Below are 21254 nucleotides of genomic sequence, written 5' to 3'. Positions count from 1 at the left end.
TTTTTGTTGCATTACTTAACACTCTTTGGCAAAACAATGAAAGATGCTTTACGAATGCAACAATATTGTAAGCATATTCTCATTGATAATCCTTTTTTGTGAATTGAGATGACTGGAATTACATATTATTCTTCGAAAATGTTGAGAAGTATCATTTCTCAAATAAAACTTTTTTTAACACAGATATTTATTTTTCGGTCCTTAGATGTTATTACAAACGGGACTTAATGTGATAAATAATTATTTTTCGCGTTGAATTATATGACTGAAATTTCTTAGTTTTGACGTAATGCAACTTTGATATATATATAGAGAGAGAGAGAGAGAGAGAGAGAGGGGGGAGAACGGGTAGAAGGAAAGAGGGGGAAGGAGAGCCCGTTTATGTAGCTTACCAAAGAAAATGTTATATATATATATATATATATATATATATGTGTGTACACACACACACGCACACACACACACACACACACAAGCGCGCGCACACACACACACACACACACACACACACACACACACACACACACACACACACACACACAATGTATATACACATACATACATATATATATATATATGTATGTAATTAGAGACAATTTAAAATCATTATCTATTGAACTGAAATATTAAACGCGCACATAGTAATGATGACAATTAAATGAATACATGTTTACACTTGTCATCCCTTCTAAAATTACCAAGGGAATAATTTATGTGTTCGAATCGATATAATAAACTACTGCGGTTCTCATACGAGAACGTTTTAACAAACTTCAACATAATATTGTGACATAAAAGCACCAAGAGACAAGCCTTACGCTTAAAAGAAACACGTTTAATCTCCGTGCAAGATCATCTAATTTCAAACAATCACAAGAAGATTGTGTGTGCAAATCATCAATTAGATTTAGAGTTCTGATAGTTACACTCTTAATGATACTTGCAGCAATAATACTGACAACCGTAAAATAACGTTTAGAACATTAATAATAATGTAGCATTATCAAGAAATATCGATCGTTATAGTTATTTGTAGCATAGTGGAGAAACATAACACATTACACATATGTTTCGTTTATCAGTTGTAATAACATCTATAATTGAGATAACTTTTTTGATATCATCATATAAACGATAAATCCCGCGAACGATTTGCAGTACCGAATAATTGTGTTTATTGTTAAGGTGTATGTTTCAGATTCGCCACAATTCAAATTTTGTTTCAATGGTCTAAAATTATGTGTCACAGATCATTAACAATTAAAAACAAGCTCTCGTAAACGTTGACTATGATATATTATTCAGATCGATTAAAAAGTTAGTAGTTGAACTGCCAACATTCATCGATGGTTTATAGATGGCATCGAACAATTTTTTTTCTGGTTATATTGTGTGTGTGCGTGTGTGTATATGTGTGTGTGTGTGTGTGTGTGTGTGTGTGTATGTTTATATATATATATACACACACATATATATATATATATATAAACAATGGTAGCTAAAACAGCTACTACCGATCTTAAAAAAAAGATAATAATCAGCAATATTAAACGAGATATATGGGTTCGCTAACTAGTAACACATGACTTCTTTTTTTTTAATTGAAATAGGCAAAATTGCTAGAAATACATTAAAGCATAACAGTGACTATATTAATTATATTTCTTTCTGCCTACTTGCCTCCGAGATACACGCATACATCCATACAATCATAAGCACACATACAAATGCGCGTGATCGCGCACGTACGTACACACATACATGCACACACTCTCTTGTTTTTTCCTTTTCCAACTTTTTTATCCCATTCCTATCATAGTCTTTCTCACTTGAGTCTCTATCCACTTATTTCTGACGCGCATCCAGCATATACAGTAACAGTTATACATATATATCGAGCAGAATGGCCGTGCCATTTCGATCGTAAGACTAGCGGAGGCCTGTACTAATGTGAGCTGTGCTACCAAAGAATCGGACAATAATAGAATCCTCTAAAGGTCTTAGCGAAGGAAATTTTTCTTTTTTAACTTTTTTTCTTTTTTTGTCTTTAACGCATCGAAGCACAGTACATGTAAAGGCCTCTATCTCAAGTTCCTGCGTTATATTCGGAAAACTTTATATATATTTCCCTTTGCTCTCTTTTTGCAATATATTCCCCGATTAATTTCGCCATAATTTCCGCTGCGAGGCACATATCCGAGTAATATCATGCACACGCCCAGAATAGCGAGAATATCTTGATATTTCGTTTATATATGCAAGTATGTCGTACATTGAAAAACATATACTTCTTCTACTCATGCTTTTCTTTTCTTTTTCAATTCGCGCATCTCCACGAGAATGTTTAACGATGGGCGTGGGGTAACGAGGAATGTGCATTTTATAGTAAATTATATCGGCTTACATTCGTAATGCACAGCTCCACCCCGACAGACGCGATACCAAATCGTTAAACTAAGAATGAGCACAGATTGAATGGAAAATATAAAACCGTGCGAGTCGAATGCTGCGTTATTGATCCGTATGTGAAGATGCTGTTAAGCTCTCGGCTGGAGCGGAGTGATGCGACACCGGCGGCGTCGGCTCCGTCGGAGGCGTGTCGTCGCGTGAATTTGTTACATGAGATGTAGCGGCGGGCGTCGCCGGCTGAGATTGAGTCGTCCCAGTGGACGGTGCATATATCAACCGATATCCAGCTGGCAAAAAGAAGCCGCCGTGGGGGGTGCAGCTAAAAGTCTGAAAATTCGACAACTGCTGACCCTCATGATACTGGATGTAGGCGTTCGTCGAGTTGGCGATTGGTAACGGCGCAGGTAATGCTCCTATCGCTGACGATACATTTGTTCCCTCAGACAATATAGGGGCAAATTGGTACTGCGTCGTCGAATTATTAACTGCTGGGCTGTGTGTCGTGTCAATGCCCTCGGTTATATCATTCGAGCAGTTATTACTCTGCTGGGAAACTATACTTTGCATATTTTCAGAAGGTACTACTGGAATCGGAATAACGTAAGCATGTGGTATTCCAGCTGATGCCTGCTGCGGCTGGAGCTGCAGCGGCGTTTGCTTCAACTTCTGCATAGCCAACCGTAGGGTTTCGTCCGTGTCCGGATAGTTGTTGTTTGGTCCTTTTTGCAATGGAGTCTGCGGTGCTGTGCTGATCATTAAATAGTCCTCCGCACCTGGAATTCTGGATCCTGTAAAGTTAACAGAAATATGTTCAAATATAAATAATTCAACGTTATTAATATACGTATGTAAATAGGACGGTTAATTTATATTACTAACCAGAAATGTTTGTCGCAACAGTATGATAAAGCAATGGATGATGCTGATGTTGATGAAGCGCGCTTGCTTGCTGCTGCTGCTGAATAAGCAATTGCAGCTGATGCTGTTGAAAACGTTCCAATTCTTCTCTGTGCCTTCTCTGCAGTGTCTCTAACTCCAAAGTTTGCCTATAAGTGACAAAATACAATAGAAATGTATTACTTTATGTTATTAAAAGCAAAATATTCGATAATATAATTCTTTACGTTATATTGTATTTATCTTCACCTTTTTATAAGCAACTGGTATTCTTCACTTGGTGTAAGAGCTACGAATCTTTCTTCTTTTTCAGGCTGCAATAAAATAAAATTATACAGGTAATTATTGAAGTTATATATAATCTTTTATTAAATTATAACACTAAAATTAAAATTGTATCTAATTACTATAATTATAATATAATTATTGCGATTAAAATCGTAATAGTTGATTAAGCTCAAAATAATAATTATTAAATTACTACAATCACATTGGTTATAATCTTTTGTGACATAACGTATACATACGTTAGTCTATCAGAATTTATTACAATAATTATAAAGTTACGAAACTTACTTCAATATTTAGAATATTAGTACTATGAGTTGTCTGTACAATTGGTGGAACAGAATTCTCTCGGCTATGAAGTACTTGTACAGGTACACCTACAATTGATATAACAATGCATACATATTATCATATATAGGATGTTTCATTTTAAATGCTGTAGGCCAATATTTCGAAAAATATAAAAGATACGGAGAAACGTTTCAGAAAAAATTGGTTTGAGGAGGGACATACAAGATAGCGATATTATTTTGTTTATAGATGGTGCCACTATGATATATTCACTGATCATTTTCTTAAATAGATACCCCAATTTTTTATTATATCATTTTTTTCTACCAATTTGAACAACTTTTGTCTGAAACATTTTTCCATATCTTTTAGATTTTTCGAGATATTTGCCCGCGGCATTTAAAATGAGACACCCTGTATATAAATATATTTTTACATTTATTAATTTAATGGGTTTCCGACTAATTTTCGCTCAACTAAATTATGATAAATCTCTTACCATGCAGATCATCTGTATGAGAAGGAATATTTTGCCGTTCTGAGATTTTTAATTCTTCTGCCTGTTGCGGAAGACTTCTCGCAATATCAGTAGGTTGCTGTTGATTGACAGTAGCATTGTTATGAGCAGGCGGGCCGGCAACTTTGGAAACCACAAATCTGGATATTTTTCTAGTAGGTTGTGTAGGATTTGCCTTCTACCAACATAAAACCGATATTTTAATATTAATTAATTTTAACATTGCGTGTAACACTTAACTCTCTTTACTCAACTTACCCTCAGAGATTATATATATTCACTTGCAAAAGAAACGGGCCACTAAATTTTAGCACAGTTTTGTAACATCTTTCAATAGCGATAATTCAGCCAAAAATTATCGTATTGAGATGAAACAAAGTTCAAATTAAAGCTTAGACATTTCTTGTTACCAACCAAAAACCTAAAAGTGAATTATAATAAATGCTTTACAAAATGGCGGATGTTGAAGATAAACTTCGATTAATGGGGAAAAAATGTGCCTTTAAACTGTTACTCATTTATTTCCTAATAAATCCATATTTTAATCAATTTTCTACGAATTTTTTTAATAAAGTTATGCCATTAAAAACAAAAATGGACAACCCTTTCTTGTAAACTCTGCGGTTCAGAATAAAAATTATCGTGGAAAACTGTTTCAAAAAGGAAATTAACGTGTAACTCGATCAAGATGTTCCACGTGGTGGTAGATGATCGGATTTAAATCTCGTGTGAATGCGTGCGTATACATATGTATGTGTGTGTCCTGCTCTTAATGTTACCCAAGATCAACAATGGACATGGCAGGAATCTGATCCTGTGTGTACGTACGTGCGTGCGTATGTGTTTAAGTTTAATAGTGCGTATTGCTTCCTCTCGTATTTAACAATTCTTCTGTTCGGGGTATGTTTCTTCCGGATGAATACCACGTCGTAATTCAGCTTTGTGTCGACGTTCCGCAAACATCCGATGATCGGAGCTCCTAGCCCTGATGAGGTAAGCCGCAATGTTTGCGAAACGTCGACACAAAGCTGAATTACGACGCGGTATCCATCCGGAAGAAACACATCCTGATTATATATATCAATGGCCGCGGAAGTTCAAAAACTAATTCTTCTATTCGTTGGGGCATACTGTAAATCAAATTTTTAATTTCTTCTTGTTTTATATTATTCCATTCTTCTTACAATGCGTTACAAAGTGCTGATAACGTTTGAGTATTATATTTTCTTACTCTTCGTTTCAGCATGCTGCCCATAAATGCTCGATAGGATTCATATCCGGACTCATAACATTTTCTTCAAAACGGCATAACTTTATGAAAAAAGGTCGTAGAAAAATGATTAAAATATGGATTAGTTAGGAAATAAATGAGCTTTAAACCTCATACATTTTTGTACCAGAGAACCGATTCCCCTGAGCAGTGCAACAGTTAAAAAATAAATTTTTTTCCTATTAATCAAAGTCTATTTTTAACATCCGCCATTTTGTAAAATATTTATTATAATTCACTTTTAGGTTTTTAATTGTTGACAGCAAATGTCCAAGCTTTAATTTGAGTTTTATTTCATCTCAATATGATGATGTTTGTCTGAATTATCGTTATTGAAAGATGTTAAAAAACTGTGCTAAAATTTAGTAGCCTGTTTTTTTTTGCGGTATATTTTTTGCGGTGAGTATATTTTTTTCAACAAATCACTAAATGTTTTACGATTCTTTCGTTATAAATTGTAAAATTATAGTTTTAACAACATAGTAAACGATACCTTTTCAAATCTATTGATTTGTTAGAACATGACTATGAAATACTCCGTAGTCTAAAAAGACGAAATACTCCGTAGTCTGATTTCAAAAGGATGCCATATTTAAAAATTTTATCGGCAAATTATTGTCTTCTTCTTATCAAGTTTACATCATATTGATTGTACATAAGATCTATACCTTATCGCTATATTAATGTACGTTTTCGGAACTTAAAAAGAATATATAATCGAGACTTGATAGAAAAGGAAAAAAAAAAAAAAAAAAAAAAAAAAAACTAGTACAACTAGAATATAATGCAAAGAGCACAGCGATAAAAAACAGACCAAATATTATAAAAGGTTTTATGTAGTGAAAGTACAAATTAACATTAGCATTAACATATAAATTAACATGGATTAGAGTGTTGCTCAATATGTAACGAAAATGAAAAAAATTCGGGATTGATATCTTAAACTATCGTTTAGCGTAAATATTTGCCTGATATTAAAAATCAGAAAAGAAATCCTGAAAGTTTTGCAGTTTTTGTACACACAGAAAGTGTGTTTACTTTACATAAGAAAATTTCAAAGAACATTGTTGTATTTTTACGATCAGACTGAGAAATTTAAAAATATACAAAAAGTTAAGAGAAAGATTTCTATATATGTATGTGATTATATTTTCTGCTAAATATAATGAAACAAAGTAGTACAGATTTGCATGAAATCTATATGTACGAGAAATACGAAAAAACCATGACATAATTGTGTCAACACTTATCTGACACGACATTTTGATCGCCTCTACGTTATCGAATTCATTATTCACTTCAGCATTATCTTAAGGCCCGATTTACCAAACATAAGATTTCTAATCAATGTATTAATAAAATAAAATAAAACATATGTTATAAAATAATGTCAAAATATTACCTCATTAGTGTTGTCTTGGAGTTCCGGTTGAACTGGCGTGTTAGTATCGGATCGCGGTGTTACGATGCTAGGAGTAACAGTAGCTATAGGTACTGTTGATATTGGTGGAGCAGTCGTTAATAAAGTTTGTACAGGCTGTTGCATATGTACGGAATTGATCACAGTTATAGGCGGTGTTAATGGCTGCGTGGGGATCGTCGTAAAAATCGATCCTCTATGATGAATCTTGGCTAACTCTTGCTCCAATTCCTGCAAACGGGATCCCGGTCTTTGAGTTCGTATTTTTACATTCTCTTTGCTGGGACTCATATTTTCAGGTCCTGCTGGAACTCCCGGTGTTGGACTGTCGAGGGGATATTCCGTATTCTGAAAACGGGTTTCATGTAAATACTCGTGATATAGCGAGAATCAACGATCGTGCGTAGAATATTTCTTGGAAAAAAAAAGAAGTAAGAAAGAAACAAAAAAAACAAACATTTTGAGAAAGCGTGAGTGTGCTAGAATTCTCCTGAGTTACAACAGAGCCTTCGACAGTCGCATCAACTTGCGTGTCGGTGAGGACAGTAGAGGAATGTATCGTTGTTTGAGGAGATAACGGGCACTGGAAACAATTGGTATGTTCAGATAAACGTATATTATTTATTACGAATGGTATGTTTTTTAAATGAATATAAAATGTTTTTTTAAATAATTGCAAGAAACACTGTGTACTTACAGTAGCATTCGTGCACGAAACTGGCATACCAATATTACCCAGTTTCTGTTGTAAAGAATGCATATATGCATCGTATCCTCCTACTATTTGGTGATTATGTGGTGTGGCGGGATAGCTTATAGGAGGTGTACCAACATTCAGTGACTCTGATGGTTGACTAGTCAATTGTACAAGTTTCTGATGCAAGTCAGCTATAGTTTGAGGTCCCGTACCACTCCCAATGCTACTGATACTGCTTATATCCGACACTTTGTCCAGCGAATTCTGTTGACTGAGTTTACGATGTTGTTGCTGTTGCAATTGTTGTTGAGGCAATTGTTGCTGTACAAGCACTGCAGAATCGATTGATTCAACGAAAGTATGCTCAGGGGTTACGTCGTGACTAGAATTTTCATTTTCGGACATAAGCAATTGGCAGTCGGAGCTAGTACGGCGTATGCTGAAACGAATTGGAACTTAATGCAAATTTTGTGATTTTTGATACGTCATTAAGTACGTTTTTTTTTCTTTACCAATTTGAATTCAAAGATTCTGAAGTCTCAGCTTCTAAAGGTTTCATCGAATGTTGTTCCGGAAGCTTCAAATGTAAGTGTGACTGATCTGATACGATCGATGATTCGCTATGTTGCTGCTCTTGTATAGTTTGCGGTTGTACTGGAATTTGTTGCAACTGCGGTTGATTCTGCAGCGATTGCAACTGACTTGGTTGCACATGCCGCATCGGTTGCTGCAAAGGAGTTTGATTAGACGAAACGATCCACTTTCCTTGAGCCGACATTTGACTCGATACACTTTGAAGAGACTGCACCATCTGCGATTGCGCATCGATCTGTTGAGAAATCGTTAACGGAACTGATTGCGGTATTGGTTGTGTTTGGCCTTGGTGAAGCAACTGTTGGCCTTGAAAGGCTTGCTGAAAATTCTGTTGTCCCTGATATATTTGTTGCATGACTTGTCCTTGATAATTATGAATGGACGGTTGGACCTGTAACTGGTTCGCTTCCGGTTGTATAGGTTGAAAATATTGTTCGGATTGTACAGGTTTGTGTTCAACTAGCGTAGGAGCGGTGACGTTAGACACTACGGTTGGTTGCTCGTGGCTGGTTAGCGGATGAGGCGTAGCAGATTTTGATTTCGGATTCGACAGTATGTTCGCTAAATTTTGCGCGAGATCCGGAAGTGTCGAAGATACTTCCTTCGTCTTTGTTATGATCTTCGGTGTGGAGACGTCTGCAGCAACGACTGGATGTACAGGAAGAGATACTTGAGACACAGGTAGCACTAGAGTCCCGGGAACGTGCTGCACATTTGAATGAGTCAGTACAGTCTGTAGCTGTTGAGCAGTTTCCACAGTACCCTGGGCCAACGGCATTGTACTCGGCATATCTTGTGAGATTACCTGTTGTACGTGTTGTGTATGCGCTATTGGTGTATTGGTAGCAATCAAGGTTTGCCTTTTCTCTTCGGATATACCAGACACTTCCGAAATTTGAGAATCTATCGACACGTTGGTAGACAGACTTGGTAACCTACGACTTCGGTCGTCTAGATTCGCCGGTTGTATCGGTTGCATAGGTCCCGATAGCATTACATATTGTTGTGCTTGCGGTTGTACTTGTTGCGGTACAAATTGTTGCACTGTCGGTGGACGTTGAGTTTGCATCTGTTGGCTCTGATGCTGGTGTTCTGTTTGTATATGAGGTTGCATCACATTCTGCTGAATGGGGATCTGCTGCTGTTGTTGCTGTTGTATAACCAAGCCAGGTTGCACTATCGTCTGGTTTTGATACTGCGCCTGTTGAACTATTCCGCTCGTGGTGTGAAGCGATTGAGATTGCAGTTCCTTTTGCGTGTTTACTGGTACAAAGTTCTGTACGCTAGTTTGAGGCATCTGCTGGGACGTTTGTTGCGAGGTGATCGTAGATCCTTGGACGATTATAGTGTGTTGCTTTGACTGTCCGATAGTCGTAGTTTGTTGTATATGCCCGGTTACTTGTTGTAAAGTCTGCACTTGAATGATATTTTGCAGTCCAATCGATTGCTGTCCTTTCTGCAATACTTGTTGACTACTGTCTGTCTGTTCCACGGTGTTGAACTGAATTCCTTGAACTCCTTGTGCTGTCTCGACGTTGTTACTTTTTTCTTGTAATGCTTTTTCTTGTAATGCTATAGCTTGAGCCTCTATAACACTCACTTCTACATGATCTTCACTTTTTAGTACGGGTTCTGCGCTTGCGACGCTTCCAACTGATTGAGGCATCAATTGCGACGTCGTAATGTTCGCACGGTCTGTGTTTTCATTGGTGGTGAAAGATTCCTCCTCCGTCGTGATATTCTTCTGTTCAGCCACAGGACTGACTAAAAAGCGAGAAACTTTGCGCACCGGTGTCGGTACTGTCAAGCTAGATATTTCTACAGTTACGTCGGACGTACTCGTTTCCTTCACCGCCGTCTCGTATTCCTTTATGTCCACTACGTCTAGTTCTTGAGATTCTTTCGATGTTTCATTTGTGTGACTTGCATTCATTGTCGTATTCTGTATTTGAGTTTGAACATGTGCAGTGGACATTTGATAAGACTTTAAAGTTGAGTTATTTGCGTCGTCTTGAATATTATGGTGAGTTTCCATTATTGTTTCTGCGGACGTTGCGGAAACGACGCTTTCTTGATTGTCCGTTGGATCACTTGGTATATTCGTAGGGGTTAAAGTATCGGTATTTTGTGTAGATGTAGATGATCTCCTGGAAGCTTCTGCTGATGTATTCTCGGCGCCTGCTTGACTATCGGTTGTTTGTGCGACTTGTTGCTTCTCCAAACTAGTACTAGCGATATGAGAAATAATTTGGTCGATCGGCAACAATTTCGTCGGGGTAGAAGTATTTGAAGTTTCGTCTCTCTGAAATAGATAATATATTTGTTATTTTATCTTTTTAGTAGTGATTGGTGAAAGATATAAAAACAGTAGTCTATAATGAAAGTGTTAACAATTCTGCATCACAATTTTCGAAATTCTGCATTCATAAGGAGTTTCGCAAACATTTAATACACATTGGTCTTATAAAAGATCATTCGGTAGTCTTTTCTATCAAGAAGCAATTTTATACAAAAAAGAATGTTTCAATACCAGTATTTTTTATATTTATATACGCATGGAAATCCTGCTAAAATTTTAATGTTGAGTAATATTGTAAAATTTCTGATGCAAAATATGTTTTTATATAATAAAATATGATAACGTAAAAAACAAATACTTTACTACAAGAATAAAAAATAAAAAATTTCACATGAAATAATATAATTCCATAAAATAACGAAAATGAATAGAAATTCGGCATCTAAATCAATACATTCAACAAATATAGCACACAAATGGTTTTTTCGAGTATATACATGTATATCATGTTGTGGTATACATTATACAGTGGTGTAAGATGATCTGTAAAAGAAAGCGTGTAGAAAAATATATTATGACATTTATATATATATATATATATATATATATATAATGTGTCATAATATCTTACGTATCGTGTATAGATATTGTGTGTACGTGCGTGTGCGTGCGCGTACGCATGTATGCTCGCACAAATATCATAATAGCCCTATAACAAGACAAAATTATATAAATGGCCTAATGTCCACAAAACTGAGCATAGGTCATTGCCCAACAAGATGAGATGCGGAAACGTCCACGATTGATATGATTCTGAAGTATAGGAGAAACAGGAGAAAGGACGGTGGGATCGATGAACTCACCGAGCGGTGCCTACGGTGGACTTTGTACGACGATCGGTGGCTGCTTTGACGTGTTAGCGAGCCATGTCTCACCTGCTGCGTCCAAAACCATACACACCAATTATATGCATGTTCTTGTGATTCTATGTTTAAAATATATATTCCACACAAAATGATATGAAAATTGTCCCTAAGTGCTACTCTAATAGTTACTCCGTCCTGAATCATGGTTTGTCTTTAGAAGAGAATGCAAATTGGGATCTACCCGAAGAGAAAATGATGGCACTACTCATACAGGTCACTATATTTATATACATCATATGCAGAATCTGCGAAATACGATGTAAATACCATACATGTTGTATACCACATCTTCGACAACTGATACTGAGAGACTCTGCTTACGAATTAATTGTTAAACAAATTTTACCTTAGCTGTATCGAGACTGTGGTCACGATCCCTAGGACGTCGACTCGTAACTGGACTTCCACCGGCGGATTGATCGGGCGGACCATGCGCTACTAGAGGTAGGGTACGTGTAGGATCTAAGCGTAATTGCTTGACGATGTCTTCGATTAATTCTACAAACGTCTCACACTGAGATTGTGGTAATAGGTTTTCCGCAACCTAGAGGAAATATCGAATAGATATAAAATAAAATAGATAAAATAAAAATAAAATAAAATGAAAACGATAAAACGATGTGCCGAAATATATTCTTACCAAATTATTGGCAATGTCCGTAGGTACCATATCATCTCGATCAAATTTAAAAGTAACAGTCTTTTGTTTACTCGTATCTAACTGACACTCGACGGTCATTGATTGCCCTTCGCCACTACTGACAGACAAGACTGTTAATTTGATACCTGGCTTCTTACGCTTTGTTCCGGAACGCTTTACTCTGCTTCTTTCAGAGGTGGTGACACTTTCGGAATTTTCGGGCGTGATTCTGAAAATAAAGTATCGAATTACTATATGATATATATTCTTCAATCTTTACATTGAGTTTTTCCTTTCTCCTCCATTTTATCATACCCGTCGTTCGATACTACTGGCTGCTGTTGCTGCTGTTGCGTGACACTCGTTGCAGCAGTTGGAGCGATAATTTGATCTTGCTGCAGAGTGATTGGTGCATCTGGCGGCAGAGATTGTATCGAATCCATGGTGTCTTGTTTAATCAAGGAAGACCTGTCAGTCGTGGGGCACTGTTCCGTACTCGGAAGGAAATGTTGTTGCTGTAGGTTGGTAGACGATTGTGCCGAAACGTTCGCGACGGGTGTCACCGAGATCGAATTGGGCATGACACTTGCACTTTGCGAATATTGCATTTGCATGAGAATATTTTGCTGAGATTGAGGCTGATGTCCGGCATTGCTAAGTAAAGTAGATGCACTCTGCATATTAGGAATCGTCGAGGTCGGTACATTCTGCATCACTTGAGTTACCGCTGACGAGTTATTGACATTTATAGCTGATGGTATCGACGCTTGAACCTGCGCTGTCGGCTGAATATACGACTGCGATGACGCGGGGACTGCAGCTGCAGATAGATTTGTGTGAGAGTAAATCTGCGTCGCGGTTTGTGTGGATGATAAGATTTCCACGTGGCCGGAAGGATTTGTGGACGTAGTATACGTGTGAAAGATCTGTTGCGGCATGGTCTGCTGATATAGAGAATTGGCAGATACATATCCTGAAGAACCAGTAGGATTTTGCTGATAATATTGTTGATTTTGAACAGGTGGTGAACCGATCGAATGCTGATGTATTTGTTGCACGTGCTGAATTTGAGGTTGCGCGTATTGCTGCTGTTGCGCATGTTGAAGCTGTTGATGCATATGCTGTTGTTGTGACAACATCTGCATTTGAGGTTGCATTTGTTGCTGTACTTGATGAGGAATAGGCTGCGGAACGCTCATCTGATTCAATTGTATATACTGCTGTGGTTGTTGATGAACATGCTGCTGCTGCTGCTGCTGCTGCTGCTGCTGCTGCATTTGTTGCTGCGGCATTTGCTGTTGCGGCATTGGTTGCTGCGGTATTTGTTGTTGAGGTATTGATTGCTGTGATATTTGTTGTTGGGGCATTGGTTGCTGCGACATCTGCTGTTGCGGCACTTGAGGAAATTGAGGCTGAGCTTGCACGTTCTGCGGTGTTGAACATTGCGGAGAATTTGTACTCAGATTCTGCGACATGTGTTGAGGATATTGTTGTTGCTGCTGATATTGTTGTTGTATTTGTTGTTGATATTGTATCTGCTGTGCTTGTTGAGGTTGTACAACCGATGTTTGTTGTTGGATTATTGGTTGTTGTTGGACTAATTGCACCTGTTGCGGTTGTAAGTTGTGTTGTTGAGCTTGCTGAGCAGCTGATTGTAGTTGCTGTTGTTGAAGAGGTATTTGAGTCTGCTGCAATTGTATTGGAACTTGATTTTGTATCTGTATACCGATATTAGATTGGATTTGTTGCTGCTGCTGCTGCTGTTGCTGCAGCTGCATTTGCTGAAGTAGCAATTGCTGTTGAAGCATGTTTTCGGCTGTATTAGTTGTAGCATCGGTTTCTCTGTCCAAGCGTTCTTTTTCCTCTTTAGCTTTACGTTCTTCTCTTTCTCTCAACAAAGTAGTAATTTGCGATTTTAACATTTTAGCCACTGCTTTAGCGTCCTCCTCTAATATAAGGCTGGATTTTGCCATTTCTAACGCCACTTCCTCCGCGTTATCAGCCTGTATATCGAAGTCGAACTGTATCGCTTCATTTTCTTTGTGTTTGTTGCTACGTTTTTTAGGATCTAGCACGCGCAGCCTGAATTCCACGCGCGACAGTTCGATATCCGCGACTGCCGAATCTCGCGATACCATCTCCAGTTTTAGTCCAACGTCGTCTGCGAAAAATTCATGATTGAGTAAGTCTTTAACAAGTGGCCGTTCCTCCTTCTTTAGACGTATGCACATTTCTATAATATCGCGTACTTCCGGATTTTCAACCTTGTCGTAACTTTGCGGCTTTACACCCTATACAATAATGTAATTCATTATTCAAGATATTATTACTACAAATAGTTAGAACGAATGTAAGAATTTGAAGTAAATATATATATATATATATATATATATAAACACTTACCGATACCACGCGTTTGTATATTTGTGCTGGTCCTGTACATTCGGAATATGGATATTCGCTAGTAGCCATTTCGAGCATACACATTCCAAAAGCATAAACATCCACTGATTCGTCATAATGTTCTTCGTACATCTCAGGCGCCATAAATTCTGGAGTCCCGATAACACTCTTTGCAAAACTGCGATTTTTCAATGTCGCCAAACCTAAATCACCTATTTTTACACTTCCCGTCGTACCCGTGATAAAAATATTATCACACTTTAAATCGCGATGGATAATAGGCGGTGATCTAGAGTGAAGGAAACTCAGGCCTTTTAGAATTTGCCGACACCAAGATTTTACCACTTTGGGATTGATCTTCTTAAATCTTCTCAAATACCTGTTACAATGCAACTAATTAATACATTATGTCGCAATGATAATGAATATCTATAATTAACAGAGACTCACGTTTTCAATGTTCCTGATGTCATAAGCTCAGTGACTAGTACAATATATTTTCTACGCGTAAGTGTAACCTCCCAATAGTCGTAAAACCTTACAATATTTGGATGTTGTAACCCTTTTAACATTTCTGCTTCCTCTCTAAATCTCAATCTTTCTGTCTTATTTAACTTTTTCTCCTAAGAGAAGAAATGAGAAATAAAAAAATATATATTAAAAGATTTAATAGTAAAATTATCTTTAATAGAAAATCCTTAAGAAAGTTAAATTTTAGAAAATTTATTCAAGTTGAAGAAGTTAAATCTTTATCAGTTAAAGAGAAAAATATTTTTTGTATCGCATTTCACGCAGAAATCTTACTTACCTGCAATTCGCACCAAGCTACAGCTACACCTGTCTGGGTATCCAATCCGCGATAAACGGTCTTAAAACTACCACGACCAATTTCCTCTTCAAATTTTAAGAATCTTCCATCCGGTGAAATACCTATAGCTTTTTCTTCGTCGTCGTCGTCTTCGACAGTTTGCACTTTAACTTTCATCAATAAATTTTGAACTTCTTCCATTGCCATAGTTTTTTGTGACAATTTTTCATCCACTTTAAAATTTTCGTCGAGTAATGGACCGATAAAGCCTTCTACCGTTTCTTCTTGAGCCACTATATCCTTTTCAGGATGTTCTCCTATCTTCGCTTCGTCACGTATATTCTTATTTTGCATTTCTTCCATCTCCGTATCTAATGGCGGTACTTTACCTAATTTACTTAATGATTCGTGAAGTGCTTGTGCAGCCACTATATCGCTAATACTAGTACCATCGTCATCTTCGTATATCGTTACTCTCTCCTCCTCTTCTACCTTCTCTACATCTGCTGTCTTGGTTTCCGTTTCCGTTACCTCTTCTAACACCTTTGATGTCACAAATCTTGAACTTTTAATTACTTCTTCACTTACTTCTGCATTACTCTCCACGTCTATCTTGTCGCTGCTTATAGTCTTCGTAGCATCTATGGTGTCGGTGTCTTTACCCACAATATCACCGCCATCCGCACATTCCATGGATTTTCTGTCTTTTGTTTCTTTATCTTTATTGTTGCTGCTTGTGATATTCATGTCTATTGACGTAGTGTCTAAATTTTTTTCTAAATTAACTGTCTCAATATTTTTGTTACTATGATGTTCGATCATTTTCTCCACAGAATTTGGATTCTTATATTTTGGAATTTTTTGCTCGTTACTATTAATAGATTTTGCATTCACTATAGAACCTGACAATGATTTTTGTTTGTGATTTGCTATAACTTCCTGATTAATTGATTTATGTGTAGCAACTTGTTTTATCGACGCAGTTTTTTTATCAAATTCAGCTAAAATCACGTGTTGTACATCGGCAGCGTTCTCCGATAAATCGGTACACTCTGCAAGACTATTATGTTCCACATTTGCTTCATTCTTGCCGAATTTTGTTTGTTTTACTTTACTAATTGGTGTAGAAGGTGTAGAACTAGATCCTATATATTCCGTAATAAAACATTAATATATTTCCCATGTAAACATTAATTTTTCATCTCTAATATTGTATAAACATCTTACCTGGTATTGCAAATACATTCTCCGTTGCTGTGATTGCTTCTTCGGCATCGCTAAAACTACGATCATTTTCATGATCTAATGACGGTGAATTCACACTTTGCGTAGATGACTTTTCTGAGATGCGCAGAGTAGATAGTACTTTCTTTCTGGAAGATGGCGAGCTAGTCGTAAGACCGTTGCTAGTTACAGACAAAGAATCAGTACTCTGATCATGTCTCTGTGTTCGAATTTGTTTTTTGGAGATGCTAGCGGAGCGACTTATGTTGGATAATACCTATTACAAAGATATTAGACACTTATATTACAATATTGTATGTAATATTATATACAGTTATATAACAACTTAAGGTATGTAAAATGTTAAGTTACATATGATGTATCAATGCTTTTGATCAAGCATTAGCTGGCAGTGAATACAATTCAAAACAAACGGACAAAATTTAATTAACCTTTCTATCACCCGTAGTGTTGGCACTAGGACCTGCTTGCGCGACAATAGATAACTTTCTTTGGCGTTTATGATTATGTGCGTGGCCGTGGATCCTTTGAGTTGTGACAACTGTGCAAGGTCCTCCACTTTCCTGAGAGGCTAAGTGGCCCACTGCCAAACTAATGCCACTTTGGGTACTGCTGCCACTGGCCACCAGCTTAGGACATAAACTAGACAAACCACCACCAGATCCACCTGAAGAGCGTTGCCTGTTTGTCTCATACCTGAAATTTGATTCAAATAATGCATTACATATTGAAATTACGTCAAATATACATAGATTTTACTTAATTCAAATAAATATATATAAATCAAATATTGATCTCTCTCGATTTGTTGTACTAGTTAGATCTTAGAAGAACAAAATATAAAATTTACTTCAGAGTTTAAAACATTACGTTAAAGATCAGTAGCATATATTAAAATAAATGAGATTTTTCCGTGAATTTTAACATTTTTATAACAATGAAAAGCATGATGTTTGCATAAGTACATATATGTAGATATGTAGAGATACTTTTATATTGTGTAGTTAATGTTATTCGTAAGAAAACATAATTATTAATAATAATCTGCATTATTCGTGGCATTGGTGCGCAATAAGCTTACTATAGACAACTACAATTAATAATTTAATACAGTACATTCTCGATTATTTGAATAAGATGAAATTAATTTAATTATAGATCAGGGCTGCATTCTGATATTCGCTGCCAATACTAAAAATCTATAGTACATGCAACACAAACTATATATTTTCGGTATTGGCAGTGAATATCAGAACACAGCTTATAACTATATTTCTATATAACTGAACATTCAATACAAATAATATGATATTGTTGATAATTGATATCAATGTTGCTCAATATTACTTGATATCAATATTATTGCTTCTTGACTTTAGAAAAATAAATATAAAAGTAAATGAAAAACTCTTATAATGTATTAATATTAATTGCTAATTGAGATTTTGAATTTGTTATTTTCTCAGTAAACTAACTTGAATTTTATCGGTAATATTAAGATAATATATCTATGAAAAGGAAAAAAAAAACAGAAAAGAGAGAGAGAGAGAGAGAGAGAGAGAGAGAGAAAAACAAAGAATTATTTTTCCTTTTCCCTTTTTTAAGATCATCGAGAATCTACTATACCAACAAGATCACACAGATGCATAATTAATAATAGAATTTTGTGAAATAAAACATTCTAAAAGATTCAACATTTATCGTAATCAGAAAAAAATTTATAAACAGTAAAACGTTTTATAAATTAATAAGATGTAACAAATGACAATGTAAAAAGCATGATTTTTGATACAGACATCATTATACCTGTCCTGCCTGCTGTGGCCAGATGAGAGAATTCCACGCACTGTATTGCCTATAGCTGCTTTCTTTTTGGTCTCCCTTTCTCTGTACCCCCCAGATCCAGTGCTCACCTGATGGTCCTGACGATTACCTTTATCACTCTAGAACGGAAGAATTGAAAAGAAATATTAATCGTACCATAGTATATCACATAAGTAAAAGTAAATAAACAAAGAGATCATTATGAATGATAGGTAACAGTTTCTAAAATTTAATTTTGGATGATACATAATCTATTTTAAATACAGTAGAGTTCACAGCAGCATAATATTCAAAACAACTATTAGAATATGAAGTCACAATAACATAATATAAAGATATATGATTAAGAACACATACACATATGTATATATACATATATCTTAGAATCCCACCTTTAAATTGAGAAGCTTTATGTTTAAATTAGAATTCGTGTTTGTCGGAACAGGACTTAGGTCACACCGAAGCCGTCTGTGTGATTTTTCAACTAGTGGTGGGTCTTCATCTACCTCCAATTGACTTCCAATCGAGAAAGCACGTGTTTGTGTTAATACAATATCGTCACTGTGCTTATGACTGCTATTCACTGAACTCACTGTCTTGCTATCATTATAGCATCTCGGCATTGCACATAACCAACTTTATTTAAGACTCTACTTCACAAAATTATTTCAACTATTCTGCATTCTTTTGCTTTCTCAGCTTTACTCCAATATAAAGTTAATAAGAATCGTACTATTATCACCTTTTCTCAAGGTAATCAAATTAAAACTTTTCTGATTAAGATTATTTTTTAATGAAGCAGTCTTTGTTATAAAATTTAAAATATCTGTATCTATATATGTAACATTTTGGGATTAGGCTATATATCCCATCATACTAACTCCTGAATCAGTTAACAAGTTTCTAGTATCCAAGGAGCTGAAAGAATCTGAAATCAGAAAATAATTTAATCTAATTATAGAATATGATAATTAAAAGTATAACATTAATATTTCTACCTGTATACTCTTTAGTCCAATAACAATTTCCTTTAACTCGAAGAAAGGAAAAAAGAAAAAACAGAAAGGAAAAAAAAGAGAACCAGATTTTTATTACAGTTAATTTATCAATAAACAACTCAAAATAAAAAAAAATGATTATAAATTAAAAACAGTAGAACTAAATATTTTAATTACATGTAACTCTTAGTTTAATGAAGGTATTAATATCTTTACAGAGATGAATATTTTTAGGATATATTCGTCATTTTCTAATAAAAATAATATGCACCATAAAAAATTAATACAATATATCGATACATCTTATATGTTAACTTGTGCCTCAATTGCAGAGATTTATCTACATTTTTTACTTACAAAATATATCATATTTGCGTTATAAATCCAACAAGTTGCATATAAATATTGCGATTTATGTAGAAATATTTTTAACTACTTCCTGTCTCATTGAAACATACAAGTATTAGTTGTGAGCTATAAAAGTTATCCACTTAGTAATAAAAGCAAGAGTGAGAGAGCTGATTTGAGAGCAATTGATGTAACAAATAGGAATATTACCTATAAATCAATCTATTTCCAAACTATCAACACATTAATAAAAAAAATAGTTTAAATAATGCAAACATTTTTGACGTTTGATTAAGATTATACATGTAAACGCATATCGAAACAGATACGAAGAAATTTATGCCGTTAAAGCCGCAGGATGTTATCAAGCATCGTGGGATACGTCGCTTGAAAAATGACAGTATATAACGGCGAGTAGGGTCCGAGCAACGCGACGTGTGCTTGCTCGCGCGCGCGCGCGCGCGTGTATGTGTGTGCGTATGTGTGTGTATGTGGGTGTGTGGGTCGTGTAGTGCAAGTGTGTGTATATCCGCGACGCGTCGCATACGTATGCATCTCACCAACCAGCTCGGTAGCATGCACCGCTGTTACGCGAAAGAAGCGCGTATAATACGGCGCCAAGGGAGATCGTACACAGAGACGTTCGCATCAAATCAAATAAATGCACACACGTTAGCGAAACACGCACACACCGTAGCGTGAGATACCGCGACGAGATACTGTGACATCTATCCCAAAAATATCGCGTAGAGACACGTTTTGTACATTTCGTGAGCGAGACGGTTTGCTAGGAAGGTGAGGAAACGCCGATCCCGCGACGTCCACGAGACGTCACACGGCGCGCCGTTATTTTTGACTGATAAAGTATTGTGCGAAGATCCGCGCGATGTACATGTCATGCGGAAAGATGCACGAACAGTACCTACTTCGGTCTCGGGTTTTCATGCGGGAGAGAACGAGTGTCCGTCCGCTCTCTTGTATTCTCATTACCTCCGACACAGATCTGGTCATACTAGCCTCGCGGTGCATCGACAAACAGCACTCGTAAATTCCTTAACCAGCCGGTACTCACATTTATGTTGCAGAAAATTCGCCCCGACTACACCCAAATAACCACCATTTTTTTTCCACTGAACACTACGCACTCTCACGGTGCTATGCGCAAAGCGCTAATAATCGACGTAATTCAGCCACAGTGACGAGCCCCGAGAGGTCTCGTAGAACTTCATTCGCGTGATGCTAGATGGTGCAACTGCAGCGTCAATGAGTTCTTTTTGTTTCGCTTAACTTTCCAGTCTCACAAATTCCTAGAAAGAATTTTTTTCTATTTTTCTATATCTATACATCATAAATCTGTTGGTCTGTTCTTTGTAGCTGCAC

At 36.3% G+C, this 21254-nt stretch overlaps 1 protein-coding gene across 8 annotated transcripts; it reads right to left on the bottom strand.

The window, feature by feature from the left end:
- Positions 1-1661: 1661 nt before the first annotated feature.
- On the bottom strand, positions 1662-21039 carry Wnk (Wnk kinase). Of its 8 annotated transcripts, none has more exons than XM_011149888.3 (21): positions 20801-21039; positions 19410-19456; positions 18511-18647; positions 17136-17400; positions 16687-16960; positions 15460-16604; positions 15102-15274; positions 14652-15030; positions 12564-14539; positions 12249-12477; positions 11955-12152; positions 11546-11620; positions 8302-10685; positions 7790-8228; positions 7550-7675; positions 7075-7440; positions 4385-4580; positions 3883-3971; positions 3556-3620; positions 3289-3455; positions 1662-3197 (listed from the first exon to the last, which is right to left on the bottom strand). In XM_011149888.3, exons 1-21 carry the CDS (start codon positions 20901-20903, stop codon positions 2512-2514), a joined length of 9519 nt encoding a protein of 3172 aa, XP_011148190.1. In that variant the 5' UTR covers positions 20904-21039; the 3' UTR covers positions 1662-2511. The 8 variants fall into 8 exon arrangements, with proteins under 8 accessions (XP_011148190.1, XP_025152636.1, XP_011148191.1 ...); XM_025296851.1 differs by having other exon boundaries at positions 18501-18647; positions 20947-21039; XM_011149889.3 differs by lacking the exon at positions 19410-19456 and having other exon boundaries at positions 18501-18647.
- Positions 21040-21254: the final 215 nt, after the last annotated feature.

Source organism: Harpegnathos saltator, unplaced genomic scaffold (genome assembly GCF_003227715.2).
Source record: "Harpegnathos saltator strain DR-91 unplaced genomic scaffold, Hsal_v8.6 scaffold160, whole genome shotgun sequence".
Lineage (NCBI taxonomy): Eukaryota > Metazoa > Arthropoda > Insecta > Hymenoptera > Formicidae > Harpegnathos > Harpegnathos saltator.
The sequence above is the reverse complement of the archived record's forward strand: the minus strand, read 5'-3'. Positions and strand labels throughout refer to the sequence as shown.